The sequence below is a fragment of the Cricetulus griseus genome, chromosome 2, assembly GCF_003668045.3.
Source record: "Cricetulus griseus strain 17A/GY chromosome 2, alternate assembly CriGri-PICRH-1.0, whole genome shotgun sequence".
In the NCBI taxonomy this organism is placed as follows: Eukaryota; Metazoa; Chordata; class Mammalia; order Rodentia; family Cricetidae; genus Cricetulus; species Cricetulus griseus.
This window is the reverse complement of record NC_048595.1, coordinates 269,363,401-269,380,010: the sequence shown is the minus strand read 5'-3', so window position 1 is coordinate 269,380,010 and position 16,610 is coordinate 269,363,401. Positions and strand designations below refer to the sequence as shown.

At 39.0% G+C, this 16,610-nt stretch overlaps 1 protein-coding gene across 1 annotated transcript in view; it reads right to left on the bottom strand.

The window, feature by feature from the left end:
* The window catches only part of Pde7b (phosphodiesterase 7B), a 142,792-nt gene that overhangs the window by 32,384 nt on the left and 93,798 nt on the right, over positions 1-16,610 (bottom strand). The window contains exons 3-5 of the mRNA XM_027401919.2: positions 5,458-5,609; positions 2,769-2,832; positions 701-796 (exon numbers count right to left, since the gene is read on the bottom strand). Coding sequence (XP_027257720.1) covers positions 701-796; positions 2,769-2,832; positions 5,458-5,609 — 312 coding nt within the window. The remainder of the gene's footprint in view (positions 1-700; positions 797-2,768; positions 2,833-5,457; positions 5,610-16,610) is intronic.

The following is a 16,610-nucleotide window of genomic DNA, read 5'->3' as shown; positions in this document are numbered from 1 at the left end:
TTTTAAAGATTTTCAGCAACTCGTGTTGTGACTAGAGTTGAGGCATATCTCATTGGAATGCATATCTTGACACCTATAGACTGATAGGCTTTCTTTATAGATCCAGAACTTATTAGAAACACAACACATTAAGCCAACAATTTATCAATGGCTTAGGACAGATAAGCTATATTTAAAAACTAAAGTCAAATCTTTTAAGGTTATTTTGAGGTCTTTTTCTATGATGCTCTGGTTCTTAACTATTTTTTATTTAAAATTATTTGTTATTGTTTTGAGATTAATATATTTAAATCATTTTCTCCTTCTCTTTCCACTTGACAATCTCTCCTATATACTTTCCTTGTGTCTTTTACATTCATAGCCTCTTTTTTCATTAATTGTTACTATATATACATATATGTACATATGTATATACATACATGTTCCTATATGTACAAATACAACCTGCTCAGTCTGTAAATGTTACTTGTATGTTACTTGATTATTTGGTATTGAATAATCTGGGAAAGACTATGTCTCCCACTCTCTGCATCCTTAGTTGCCTGTTGCTCTTGGTGTAGGGTTGAGGCCTTGTGGGCTTTCTTCCATATCATGTCTATTGTCCTTGTTCAGCTCATGTCTCTTGACATTTGGAATCGAAGAGTTATGAATTGCCTTTATTCCCGTGGTTGTATAGGAACATGAAAGAAAAAAGACTTACCCAAAAACCTGTGTAAGGTCACCATATCCAGCTTGAAATGGTGGATGAGTCCATGGGTGTTGAAGAGGTGACACAGCAGTGTTACCAGACTGTTCCCTGGAGAGGAATAGTCACTTGCTTTATGATTATTTTTTAAACACACTAGCAAGATTGAAAATAAGATTTAAATTCTCTGAAATGAAGTTTATCTGATAGAATAATTCTCCACGTTGGATTTGAAATTATATATACTATGATCTTTTTCTAGGCTTCTAACTATTGTATAAATAAAGTTAGCTCCCATCTTCTTACAGCAACAGGAAAGAAAATATTAAGTGAAGAAATTTGTCTATTGAAGTATTGAGTGTGTGTGTGTGTGTGTGTGTGTGTGTGTGTGTGTGTGTGTGTGTGTAATTTTAAAATCACATCGCTGCTTGAAATAAGCTTTAAGTCATTTCCAATTGACTTTTACATTATAGGGATATTTAAATCACTGCACTCCTCAATAGTAGCCTATTCTTCCTATGAGACTTATGTAAAAGAAGACTGACTTTTGAGATATTTCACAATCCAAGCCAGAAGAGCTGCAAAATTAAAGCTACAATAACATTAATATTCAGGAACTATTACCTATCCAAGAATAATTATTTTGAATTTAATTAACTAGTTAATTTATTTGTCATTGAGATAGGGTCTCACTATATATAGTTCAGGCCAGCCTCAAAATCATGTCTAGTAGCCTCAGCCTCCTGCATGTCAACATGCCTGGCTGACAAGTATTTTTTTTTTGATAATTTTAAAAAGTATTAACAGAGCTTATTTAAGACTTTGCAATGGATCAAGAAGCTGCCTCAGTGTCTTCAGTGCATTCTGAGTATTGCCAAAGAATGTTCTTTTAGGGTACCTGATTCAATGCATCTCTACACATTTCATTGTCTTGGAGGTATTTTAGAACTCTCCAAGTTAGAGACAGCAGATAACATTGTAAATGATCCTTGTCTATAGACTTACAGCTGAAGCTAGTCTGGTAGCATTCCACAGCTGCTTATTAGTTTATTTCAGTGTATCTTACTGCATTGCATGTGTGTGTGGTTCTTTGAGGTTTCCTTTTGAACTGTTGTGGTAGGTCAGCAGCCTGCTAATGAACTGAGATAAACAAAATCTTTTGATGGCTTCGTTTCACATTTCTGTGACAGGATTATACTTTCTTTCAAACACCACTGAAAAAGTTCTCTTATTCACAGTTAATTATATTTATCAGTACCCATTTCTAGGTGATCCAAACAAGATCAACGAAACATTGTGGACTCTGGGATTCCACACATATCTTATGCATTTTAGTTAGCTTTCCGTAGAGTAAAAATCCATGCCATAATCTTACACTATGTCTCTCTTACAGCACATTGCTTGCCAAGTCAACATTGATAAAACATGGGCAATGACTAATGCACAAATATGACAGATGATGGGTCAGTTCAACATTAGCATTGAGTGATACCTTTCCCTGGCCTAAGCTTATCTACATTTGTTTAACATCGAGAGGAAAAGAGATTTTATTATTTTCCTAGGCAAAGCTTTTACAGACATAAAAATGTGAAAAGAAGAGTCAATGGGAGTGCTTAATTTTCAGCTACAGCCTCAGCTTTTACATTCTTTCCCTAGCATTTGCTTCCTCCTGACAATGCCAAACTTATTTGAGCAATGCCTACAACGGGCAGACTCAGTTTGCTTAAGAAGCTGCATAAGCACCTTGTCTGTAAGGGTCAGGACTAGTCAGGTGTGCTTTTGTGTGTTCACTTGCCATTGACTAGCAATGAACTCTCTACATTTGGACATGGCTACAGCATCTGAGAGGAAGGAATGCAATCAGTGGTTTCCTAATTCTTTTGGGATCACAGGTCAGAAGGAAACCGTCCTAACACGCTAAGGTCAAATTCAGTCCTCATTCTTCATCTGAATTAATTTTCCCCTCCCTGGTCTGTCTTGACTGACTATAGATTTATGAGAGTGGGAAAAGAAGGAAAAAGTAGTTTGTCTAAAAATACAATTTGTTTCTCATGAAATGAATCCACTCCGGGAGGTAACTTACCATTTGTCAAGCGATCAAACAAGAAAATGTCAAAGTCCCACATTCCAACTTTGGAGAGCATATGCTGAAAAGAACAACAAAGAAAGTAACAATGCCCAGATGAAGCAATTGAGACTCAAACATCTACTTCCAGACACAGCAATTTAAACAGTTCTTTTTAACAGTAGCATGCTACTCTATGTACAATGGATTTGGGGCAAACCAGATTCTACTCCATTCACTAGTGACAGTTCAAGTTACAAGCTCTCAGGTTAAACTACCTGGTCTAATGTCAGCCCTTTTTCTTCCTGGCTTTTGGACCTTAACTTCTCCAACCTTTATCTGAAAAATGTGGCTGATACCATCTACATCAAGGATTTTTTTTTTGTGGGGGTGGAGAGAGGTAGTGCTATGTACCTCAAGTGCCTGTCACAGTGCTTGTTCACAGTGAGCATGGGTGTAGGTGTTTGTTAAGGGGGCTCTGTGAAGGGGGCACTGTAGGGAGAAGCTTTGCAACAATTTTTTCTGATTTTTTTCCCTTTTTGCTGTTTGTATTTGTGTGTTTGGAGTTAAACCCAGGGTCTTGTTCATGTCAGACAAGCACTTTACCACTGAGCTGTAGTCCCAGTTCTTAGAATAAAAAATTTTAAAAATGAAATGAAAACCATTGCTGAGCACATTGTTTTGCTCAATGTGAACTGCATGTAAGATTAACATAGGAAGATTATATAGGAAATTGGATAGTCACTGAACATACCAGATAATTTAAAGACCTACTCTGTAAGGCAGACTTTTTTTTTTATTAAAAAGTAAGCCATGTCTAGAATGAAATGTGACATAAAGTGTGCAATGTTTGATTCTTCATGTACCATTGTTCCTACAACTTCACCATCTCTGTTTGAAGGCATAGCCACTAATGCAAGGACTAACTTATGATCCTCTCTGCCCCTGAGTGCTTCTGTGGCCTGTGAAAAATCCAGTGCCTTGTATAACATGCTTAGCCCTCAAAATTTATTAAAGAAACAAAGGGATGATTATCTGCTTGTGGTGAACCTTTACCCAAATCATACAACATGAAATGCAGATCCAGGCTTTATTTTCTGACAGCCAGAATGCTGGTCTATTATTTTTTATTTATTTCAACATCGCCTTTAAAAAATGTGGTTCCTTGAGAAGAGAACCCATCATGAGTGCTCTGACACTGACACTGCAGTGTCAGAAGAACATTTTTTTTTTTTTGAGACAGGGTTTTTCTGTGTAGCTTTGGAGCCTATCCTGGCACTCGCTCTGTAGACCAGGCTGGCCTCGAACTTACAGAGTTCCGCCTGCCTCTGCCTCCCGAGTGCTGGGATTAAAGGCGTGTACCACCAACACCCAGCACTAGAAGAACTTTTAATTGATCTCCTTTCAATAAATCAGCCAACTATCCACCACCTAGTCAACTACCCATTAACCATTACTTACCGACCAATCATCTAATGACCACACATGAATACCAACCAACCACTAACTACCAACTAATTAATCAGCCAACTACCAACCAACCAACCTACCAGCTAATCAACCCACCATCAACTACCAACCAATCAACCTACCAACCACCAACTAATCAACCAACAAACTAACCAACCACCAAATAACTAACCGACTAACCACACTATCAACCAACTAATCAATCAACCACCAAATAATAACCAAGTAATCAGCCAACCAACTATCAACCAACTAATCAACTAACTACCAACTAACAACCAACTAATCAAACAACCAACGGTTCATTCAATTTTACTCTTTTGTTGCTGTAAGGTCTCGTTAATGTCTATCTTTTTATAGATAGGATATTGGGAGATAGTTCTTCTGGCATGTTTTATTGTTCATTTTTTAGTGGCATATATGTAGTAATATATCATTGTATGGAGAGACTATTTACCATGTATGCTACAAAATACTACTTTTGACATCTGTTTAATGGTGACAGTTTACCCCCAGAATTTAAATTCCTTTGGCAATGTAGGCTTAGCAATAAGACATAACTTGAAAACTGTTTTAAAACCATCTCACATTGAATTCTGTCTTATCAGATCAATGTAAAGTGAAAATAATTTATTATTACAAGCTTTTTGAATGACTTAAAAACAAGAATAGGCTAATATGCTGCATTAAGAGCCAATGTAGAGTTAAGAGTTGATAATTACTAGAGGGATTTTCAGTTGCCATTGTATAAGACAATTTTAATGGATTTAAAAATTTAGTTACACCCTAAGCAGTAATCTTTCCGGCCAAGACCTTACCTCGTTTAGCACTGTAAAAATATGTTCTGCACATTTATAAAAGTGAAAATAGCTAATGTGTGTTTGGCATGAGTATGGTAAGCATGGGGACATGCTTTACCTCAGGACTGGGTGTGTAGCTCAGTGGTGTGGCATGTACTTACTTAGCTTGCATGAGCCCTGGGTTTAATCCCCAGCATCCCACCCCCACCCCACAACTACAACAGCAGCATGTTATATCTAGAAAAGTATTTAGTTACCTCTATGAGGTACCTGGTTCTATTAATTTCATTTTGTGTTTAAGAAAGCAAGTACAGATGTGTTAAATGCCAAACCCAGAGTCAAATAGCCCCTTAGAGGCAGAGTAGTGCTCAGACCCAGGTGCCCTTAGCTGGGTCACAGGTTCTTGGGACACTGCCTGCTGCTGGTAACTGGCTTACCCTTGCTTGTCCAAGATAGTCTTCATCCAGCAGGTGGAGGGGGGCCTGTGGTATAATCCCACGGAGAAGCCTAGATGCATGGAAGTATCTTTGGAAACTTAACAGTCTTTTCACCTTTTTCTTGGTGCCAATTTCCCCTGAGTGTGTTGTATCTGTGGAAATTAACAACATGGGGAATTTCATGAGTTTAAAAGAGGTGTCATTTTCTCTGTGTAAAGTATGATATATTAAAAAGGAGAGACATTCAAAAGACACTTTAAGGGCTAAATTGAATTGAATATGGTCTATTAACTTCATCTTTGAAATTCTTCTAACAAATGAAAAAACCAAACAAATAAATAAGGGGCTTCCTGCCCTTTCTCTCCGCTGTCTCTCTTGCTCTATTTTCTTTTGACAAGGTCTTGTATATAGCCCAGGATGACCTCAACATCATGACCTTTCTGCTGAAGTTCTAGAGTTCTGGGATCACCACAAGTGACTTTGTGTTAGCCATATATTTTACATATGCTTTTCTTAGATAATTTTGGATGACATTAACTGTATGAATTAAAAACTTTACTTTTTGGTTGGTTAATTTCTTATGTTCTTTTCAGACGTTAGAAGGCTGTGCGAAAAATATTTCCTGTTGTCTTAGTCATATCATTGACAAATTAATGAAACAAAATCATCGTAAAACTAACCACCAGGTTGGGTGTGGTGGCTCATAACTTAAATCCCAGCCCTTGGGAAAGAGGCAGGTGGATCTCTGTGAGTTTGAGGCCAGCCTGGTATACGGTGTGAGTCCCAGGACAGCCAAAGATACAGAGGGAAACCCTGTCCCAAAAAAATCAAACAGAAAAAAACAAAAAGAACCTAACTAACCATGTTTCCAAAAAGCAAAGAGGATGCACACTTCCTAATTGTGTGCTCTCTTGCACTGGTAGTCATACATGACCCATCTTGGTGATAGAGACACTTTCATGCTCATGTCATGTGTACCCTTCAAAACTTGATGCTGACATCATGGCAACTGCACAGAAATGTGCCAGGTACCATATCTGAATGTCTATCAAGATATGTCTTATCTCAGTTGAAACAATTGAGTCACACGAGGTGTCTTCAGTGAAGTTTAGATATCGAGGCAATTTTAGAGTCTATTAGGAAAATATATAGCTGATGGATAAAGTAATTTGTTTTTCTGCCATATCTTCTCCCATTACCCCATCTCCCCTGTGGAACTCAAAAGCACCACTAATGAGAAAAAGAAAGCCAGGGGAAACACCGAGCAGTGAATGACAAACATCTGTAACTCATTACTTGGCTGTATGAAGCATGGAAAGGCATAATTCAGGACCATCAAAATCTGCTCTGTCCTGAAAACACTGCCTGATTAAAATCACTTGTATTTATAACAAATCTAGATTTCACCCATAGAACGAGGCAAATGTGCACACGGAGATAAGTAGAGACTGGCTGAAGTTATGGTTGGGCTATATCAATATTAAGGATGCTATTTGTGGACTCCATTTTGCAGATAGCTTCTCATTTCCTTGCATTTGTCACAGTATAACATAAAGTGAAGCTGCTCACTAATTTACTAAAGAAACAAACAATCTTGAATACTTTTAATGGGACATTCACTGCTTTAGACATTTCATTGAGCAAAAACAAGATCTCTGCCCTCTTAGAATGGACATGGCAGAGGGAGACCGGCAATGTGTAACACAGAAGCAAAGAAATAATAAAATGCAAAGGTAAATGTAATGGGGATGGTAGGTGGGGGAAGCAGAGAACATGGGATTAGAGACTGTGTTAGTAGTAGTCAGCACTGGACTAGTGAGAAGATACAACTTGACCCAATAGAAGTGATGAGGGAATTAGCTGAGTAAATACCTTGGGATGAACATTCCAGATATAGAAACTGAACCAAACAACTATCAGGAGTGGGAACATGTTTAGGATGCTGGAATGTGCAAAGAAAAGAAGGATCAGTGTGAAGAGGAGAGAAAGGGTAGAATGAAGATTGAACTCTTGGAACAGAGGTCAGCCTGGAAAGATGTTGCAAGAGGTTATTGAAATAGTTCAGACAGGAGCCATGGCTGCTGAGACACAGTGGTGGCAGGGTAGGGCACAGAAATGGTGGTGGACCTTCGAAGATATAAGTTATATCCAAGTTTTTGCCTGGATGACTGGGAGAATGGCCTGCCATTGCTTGAGATAGGGAAGGCTACAGTAGACCATGTCTACAGTGGATTGGGTCTACAGTGGACCTGTTTTATTTAGTTTGGATGTTTGTTAGAGACTCAGGTGAAGATGCTTAGTCAAAATAAGAGGATGGAAAGTACAGAACTTGAGGAAGAAAACTGGGTTAGAGATAACAGGATGAGAGTCAGATGACACTGCCCAGGGAGTGAATGTAAACACTGATGAGAAAACGACCCAAGCTTGAAGTGTGGAGTGATCCCACTGCATCTTCAGGATGGTACAGAGAGGAGTAGAGTTACAGGAGGCGAAGAAGGAGCAGGTGGAAAGCAGGGTAAATCATTCCCGGGGAGCCTTCTGAAGAAACACAATGTGACACACTAAGTATCTAATGCCGACTCTGAACTGTACTCTTGGATGACACTGCCCAGGGAGTGAATGTAAACACTGATGAGAAAACGACCCAAGCTTGAAGTGTGGAGTGATCCCACTGCATCTTCAGGATGGTACAGAGAGGAGTAGAGTTACAGGAGGCGAAGAAGGAGCAGGTGGAAAGCAGGGTAAATCATTCCCGGGGAGCCTTCTGAAGAAACACAATGTGACACACTAAGTATCTAATGCCGACTCTGAACTGTACTCTTGGAAAACACACATTTTATTGTATGCACAAACAACAGCTTTTAGCAATAGATACATCTAGCACGGGGGTGGGGGGAGGACCAGTTGTTGGAACAGGACAGAAAATGTCCACCTGAACAGTGACACATTGCGTTGGAAATGAGAATTTGAAATACAATGGTATTGTTTGAAAATTTAAAAAGATGGATTGGTGAGATGGCTCAGTGGTGATTACTGCCCAGTATGATGACCTAGTTGGATCTCCATGACCCACATGGTGGAAGGAGAAAATAAACTTTGTAAGATGTGTTCTAACCAGCGCACGCGCAGGCACACACACACACACACACACACACACACACACACACTATATTAACAGGAGGCTTTATGATGGAAGACTAAAATTTTAAATCTCCAACTGAAAAAAAATCAATGAACTTACAGTGAAGCAGGCAAGTGATTAAGGTAAGGGGAAGCTCTTTGCAGAGCATGCCAACCAATAAATGGAGAAGAAATAATAGAGTGGGAAAATTGCCATTTTGCAGCCATCACAGTAATAACTGAATTGGCCAGAATCCTTAATGGATATTACAATGATTAAGGAAAATTTAAAGTGCATCAGGTAATTGCATAACACCACAGCATCGTTCTGCTTATGAATTGGGCAGAGAAAATGGAAAACGGACAGCTTTTTTTTGTGGCTGAATGTAAAAGAGGCACCATCTTGACTAAGTATTCAACACTGTATTAGATGGAGAAACCGGCGCCTTGTGCCTCCTTACATATTGTACTAAGACACAGCAGCAGGGATGCAACACTCCTGCTCAAAATGGGTAGTGAATTCAACACACAGAAGCATTAGGGTGAATCTCAGTGTCACAAATGTTAACAATGTTAGGACCTATTTCACAATAATGGACACTAGAGATACTGAACTAAATACAACAGGTGGTTCTGAATTGGGAGGGGGGTGATCCATAAACCACAAGACTAAGATAATGTGAAATTTGAATATGGAAATGTGCATGTGTGGATAGCACTGTTTTTGTGAATTTCTTGAATTTGATAATGGAATTCTGTAAGAGAATTCACTTGCTTCTTGTTGTAGTATTTGGACAAAGGGTATGATGTGTACAATTCCTCATTAAAAAAAACACTGCAGTAAAGCAAATACTGCAAAAATATGATGGTTGGTGCTTCTGGAAAGAGTGTCTGGTTTGTTCTATTCTTGAAGATTTTCCACACATTTGAAATTATTTTACAATCAGATGTTTAAAATATGCTATGTATGCAATGGAGTTTTAGTCAGCTGTAAAACCAATGAATTATGTCATTTGTAGAAAAGTGAATGAAACAAGATCACCATGTTAAACAGGGTAAACATTGCATGTTTTCTACCATATTAAGCTCTACATTAAAATATATGGCATGGAAATAGAAGGGGGGGCACTATGTAGAGGACAAAGGACAGGGGGAACAGCACAAAGTCATGAGATAAAAGATTCACAGATACTTGTTCTATGTAGAAAAGATTCATAGATATTTGTTCTGTCTAGAAAATAAAGACCTGAGGAGTTTTTAAAAATGCAGTTTCTGAAAAATTATGAATACAAATTTTGCTGTGGCCTTTTTCTTTGTAATACAAAGCAGGAAATAAAAACCACTCGAGAGATGATGGAATGGAAGTATTTATTTATCTCTCTTCTAATGATGAGATGGTCTCTTTCCTAAGCTTTTAGGATGCTGGAAATTTCACTTTTTCTACGCCCTCAACCTCTCTCATTGTACAGCTTCTCCCTCTATCATGAAAAAATGCTTAATAATTCTTATTCTTAAAGATAAATCCTGCTGTTCAAAGCGGACTAAGTTTCAGTTATGCAAGATGAAAATATTCTAGGCATTGTTCAACAATCTAAATGAATTTAATAAGACCTAACTGTACAGTTAAAAAGTGGTTAATAGTGTGAATTTTATGCTATATACCTATTGCCATAATTTAAAAAAAACCCAACCATTCCAAAGAAATACATTAAAATGACTACAGGATGGTAATCAGGACCTGAAGATCATAATTGTGTTTTAATTATAAAATAAAATTTGCTTTTAAATTAAATAAGAAAAAACTTTAAAGGGTGGAGTTGCGATACACACAAGACTCCAGGTTTGACCTCCAGATCAACACACACACTAGTACGAACACATGTGTGTACACACACACACACATACACACACACACACACACACACACACACACACACACCTACTTCTTTGAGAGAAAACACAGAGAGAGAAATCCAAAAAACAATGTCAAGATGGACAACCCCCTTGAGAGTTTTACTGCACAAGAGTGAGAAATACAGTGGTTAGCATGATGTGTATTCTTTGTGTATGCACTTTCAGATGTCTTGAGATGGCTCTATAGACATCTGACAAGTTGCAGTATCAATTGGTGACCAATATTTTCTAAAATATCAACAACTGTGCCATTTTGTGCCCTTTACAACCTCTACATAGATGACCAAGTTAAGCAGGAAGTGAGTCAACAATGAGGCTAAATAGTAATGAAAATAACAGCACTTTATTTTCTTTCTATCTTGCTTTTTTTTTTTTTTTTGAGACAGAGTCTCACACTGTAGTCCAGGTTATCTTGGAACTCATATTGGGATTACAGGTGTGAATCGACACACCCTGCTTTAATTTTCTGGAGGGCACACATGATGCCAAGTGGAAGAAAATAACCCTCAAAGTAGCTCTCTACAGAGGAAGAGAGCATCCATAGTTGCAGAAAATAATTTGATTTAAATCCATTCTGTGTTATGTGAGATAATGAAAAACTATCCATAAAAACTAAAAAGAATTTCATTTAAAAAATGGCTCCAAAAGAAATCCCCATATTGCACTGGAAGCTGCTTTAGGAACTGAACAACACTGAAATGTGTTAGTCAATTATTGAATATGTTCTGACACCTTTGTTTCCAAAACGGCTTGGAGTAAATAGCTAGCATTTATTTTGATAATTAGGAATGGAGTTATGTGTATTATGGACAGCAATTTAAATGTAGCTAAGTCTTACATGGCACCGCTAAATTCAGCTTAGAAAAATCTGGGGAATCATAGCAATGTTCCTAGTAATGAAATACTAGGCCTGCTTAAGAAGTTTATGTAATAAGGATAGTTATTCAATGGCACATTTCTGTTTGAATTTTATTGTGCCATGGTCCTCATCTGCTCAGTTGCAACAGTCATACTAAGAGGTTCTGGAATATTCCATTGCCTAATCTATGCAAGCATTGGCCCCAAGTGTGGAATTTGTCTTCTGTTCACTCAATCCTTTATGAATACTACAAGGATGAATGTATTAACACTTTTTTTTTGCATGGCTTTAATGCTAATTTTAGGGTTATGAAATTTGTTTTGGCTCTGCCAATACAGTAATTTGACAATTTCCCAAGTTGGGATTGGCTTAATTGCAAATACTTTAGAATTTCTTCTTCATTTTCTGAGTACCTCTCCACGGCAGCGTCTCTGTGTAGGGGCTGGTCAGTGAGAGAACTTAAATTTATATAACCGTCAATGCTCTGAGAACTCCCACATTATGGATGTCTGCTGTATGCCTACCTGGCTGGTTAATAGCTGGTGCAGATGCTCAAGTGATACTGAGGATGAAAACTTCAGTTAAGTGAGCTGGATACAAGCAGCCATGAGCATCCAACTACCTGAACCTGATACCGGGTTCAACAGACCAAGCCTCCTCAATAATGAACTAAAAAGCCCTCTTATTATTGCAATAACCATTACCATGGAACTCCTTGCTGAACCAGTGGCATTCATAGCCTTCTTTATTCTTATTCTTCCCTTATTCTTCCCTTAATGGGATTTTTACTATGTCATATACCATAAAGAGTTATGGATGTAGATGACTGATCATCCAGGGTCAGCAGCCATATGATGAAATTCTGTACCTCCTGGTGTCTAGTGTAAAATCTTACATATGTTAAAGTTGTCAAATGTGTGCTAGCATTCCCCTCTTTTTGTCATTTCTTTATGTTGGGGGTCCTTTGAACTTCTCCTTTCCAGACCTTTATAAAACAGATAATAGGCTAATGTAAACTAAAGTCATTCCATTGTGTTCATGTGTTAGAATATCAGTATATCCCAGTAATACAAAATTACAAATTAGTAAAAATAATATTAATGGTTTATTTAATTTGGAAACATTAACTAAACATTAGTTTAGTGAAATAGCACCACCAATGCTCTCTTTATAATAAGCTAATTGATTATATTTATTTTGTACACATGCACACATGTGAAGTTAAGGGCCAACTTGTAGACTCCTTCTACCTTATGGGTCCTAGGGATTGAACTCAGGTTGTTAGGCTTGGTGGCAAGTTCCTTTACCCACTGAACCATCTTACCATTCCAATAAGCCAATTTTAAAAAAGAAGATGATAAAAAATAATTAGGTTCAATTTTGAAATAATTTTCCCAATGCTCTTCAAAACAGTATGGCCAGCCCCTGTGTTTCCCTCCCCTGACCATTGCCTTAACTGACCCCTGCTCTATGCTCACTTGAGTTCATGAGGTCCAAAGTTCACTCTTATTCATAAATCTGTTTTTTTTCTTCTTATTCATCTTAAGGTCTGGAGAACAGGTTCTTGTTAGTTTTCTTTGAATTGTCACACCATCCTGCAAGTTGTAGGTATGAGTACAAAGTGATGGGCCCCAATCACTTTTCTCCTACATCTGGCATAGTCTAAGCTCAAGAACGCTGAATGCTGGAGAAATCAGGATCAAATTCCAATTTTCAAAATGCAACTTTAACATAAATGAGATGGGTTGATTTCTTTGACATTTCATGCTCTGAAGCAAAAGGTGCAGGTTTACAGTGAGTCTTTCTCTCTTGTTCTAGGGCTCCTGCAAAGCTGGAGGATCAGTGGGGGGTGTGCAGAATAGCAATTTTCTTGACATCATACACAAGGTTTGAGGATCAAAATGCCCTAGGTTAAGATGTAGTTGCCCTAACACCCACAGATACACACTGAACTGAACTCTGGAACCTAGTTGCAGAGAGGGAGGAATGAAGATCAAAGGGGTCGGTACCAGGCTGGTGAAACCCACAGACACAGCTGGCCTGAACAAGGGAAGCACATTGACCCCAGACTGCTGTCTGGGAGGCCAGCACGGGACTGATCCAGACCCCTGAACATGGATATCAATTAGGAGGCCTCTGCACTCTAGGGGCCCCTTGGTGGTGGATTAGTATTTTCCCTGGGGTAAGAAGGGACTTTGAGAGCCCATCCCACGTGAAGCGATGAACTCTCAGCCTGGAAACATGAGGGAGGGCCTAGGCCCGGCCCAGGATGATGTGGTGGACTTTGGGGAGCCCCTGTCGAGAGCCCTACCCAGCCTGGGGAGTGGAGGGTGGATGGGGTGGGGGGCAGGTGGGAGGTTAGGGAAAGGGTTGGGGGAGGGGAGGGAGAGGGAGGAGGAATTGCCATGTGAAGCAAGCTTGTTCCTAATTTGAACTAATAAAAAATTACAAAAAAAGATGTAGTAGCCCTGTAGAAATAATTTTTTAAATAGGCTATACTAAAAGATAAAAAGGGAGCCAGGTGGTAGTGGCACACCTTTAATCCCAGAACTTGGGAGGCAGAGGCAGGAGGATCTCTGTGAGTGCAAGGCCAGCCTGGTCTACACAGTGAGTTCCAGGACAATCAGGACTACACAGAGAAATCCTATCTCAAGAAACCAAATAATAATAATAATACTAAGAAAAGGAAAAATCTAAACGATCGTGTGCAGAAAATAGCAATGATGGGTTTCCAGGAATTATCCTTCGGACTCCTCTTTGATGAGGAACTAAAGATGTCATCTCGGGATGAGACACCTCCTCATTGCAAATTAGTAATCACAGTGGTCGTTTTCATGTGCTCAAAGTCAGCCTCACGATTTGGTTTTGGATGCAATGATTGCCGCATTCAAGTCTCTCCTTCCAAAGTTTAACATCTCCAGACATTAAAGTTTCCAGTCATTCATAAAAAATAAGCTGCTAAATAAACCTTTAAAAATAAAATATGACATTTCTATTCCCCCCAGCCTCTCAGGAGACATCAGTGGTCACAAATGATTAGATTTGTTTATTTTTTCCTGCATTTGAGAGCCAGAAAATGGTGGGTAGAGACAAATGACAAGCAGATATATCATTTGGCCTGTAAGATCAAATGTGGAGAATTTTCTCACATAGGCTGACATATTCTTAGGACAAAGTCATCACCAATGGCTTTTGAGATCTTGAGCAATTTTAAAATACAAAATTTAGTAAATTTATTCGCACCAAGAACATTTGAAGGGCTCAGATTTTAACAAAAGAGTAAGGAGACTTGTTTGTGACTATTAAAGAGCAAAGAGGTGAAGACACAAAACATTAACAGCAATGATAACACACACACACACACCGGGTTGGGGGAGAAGAAAGGAGAAAAAAATAGAATGCCAAACCAAAATAAGACATACCATCACTTTAAATTTGAAGTTAGGAAGAGATTTGCGTTTAAATGATCTAAGATGCTATTTTTAAGTTCCCCCAACTCAATCTTGAATAGAATGCATTCAAGCCCTGTGACATTATCTCTTCTGTGTACAAAATCCACTCACGATGTCTTGATGGCTGTCACTAGAGAAGAGCTTTTTTTTCCCCACAGCCATGGAGTGGGAGGAGGAAAAAGAGGAGGAGGAGGAGGAGGTGGAGGAGGAGGAGGACGGAGAGCAGAGTCTTCCACAAGACAGGGTAAATTGTTTCTATGGATCTAACTTTTTCACATTTAGTTCTTATTCAGTTGCTATTTTTCTTTTATATCCCTGACAGTGATGGCTGATTTGAGTCACAGGGCTGTGGGACTTCCTCTCAGCTTGACAGCATCCACACCTGCTGCGCTTGTGGAAGGAAAGTACTGAAGAGGGGTTGATGCTGGGTCTTCCTCAGCCGCACAAGTCAGTACTGTTTTTAGTTCATTATTTTGGCCTACCATAAAAATCCATCATAACCATCGTAGTATGAATCTCCAACTTCCGGGGTCAGGAATGGCTGGAAAATTATTGGTTCCTTTTTTGTAAGGAGGGAAAATATCTTCAAAAGTAAGCTCTTAAGACTACTTTGGGCAAAATGAAGGTTTTTTTCTTTTCTTTTCCTTTTTTTTTTTTCCAAAATCTCAGTTTGAATGAAAGTGAAATGAATTTGTAGGAAGTAGATCAAATTTCCTCTGTCCCAAGGAAGAAATCCATGCCAGGCACAGTGTGGTTTTCCAGAACTCTCTGCTTCGGAGTTTGAAATGTTTAGCAAATCCAGAGAGTTTTGAGGGCGATGGTTTGTGGTAAGTAAATTGAGGTACCAAACTTTCAGTGGATTCTGCATCCCCTGAGGCTAAACACTGCTGCATTAACTCTCTCATTCTCATGTATTTTAAATAAGCACGGTGTTTCATCTGGGGATATGCATCTGTGCTCTAAGTTTCACTACAAAAATCCCAAACATGTGCCTAAAGGCACCTCTGTGCCCCCGTCTTCACTCTGTCTGTAACTTCATGCCCCCATCCCAGAACACTCAACTGACCCCCTGCCTCTGGTCGTTCTCTCCAATTCATGTCACCTCCCACTGACAGATTTATTTCTTAGCACAACTCCTACCATGTCAGCCCTCCGCTCCAAATCCTCCAATGGCTCCCTAATGTCTACTTTATTCAGTTGCTATTACTTACTTTGGCGCTCATGGCTGTCCACACTACAGTCCCCTGCAGACAAGCAGGTCTTCTGCTCTTTGTTCTGCTGGTGCTGTTCCTCATGTTTTTCTGCTTGAACAGTGTCTCAACAGCCATCCACCCTTGACCAGACCACTTCAAGTCTTGCCTCCTGATCTCTGGTCATATAATTAAGTTGTCTTTGTGAGTCCTCAAATTTCCCAGTTAGTACTGTAGTGAGTTAGCTTAGCTTGGTGGGCAAATGTTCAACTCCTTTGAGAGACCCTGGAGATAGCACTATGTGGAGCCTGGTTTAAAAAGTCTTTATTCCATGCACACACTATAACCGCTGCTGCTGCTGCCGCCACCACCATCACTACCACCACCATCAACACCGCCACCAACACCAACACTACCGAAACCCATAAAAACAAAAATTTAAAAACCCAAATTGAAATGTCCCAGTGGATAAAAGCACTTCTTGCCAAGTCTGACAACCTGAGTTCAATCTCTGGAACCCACACATTGAAAGGAGACAACTTAACTATCACAAGTTGTCCTCTGGCCTCTACACATGCTCTTTGCCATGAGACAAAACACATAAACACACACACACAC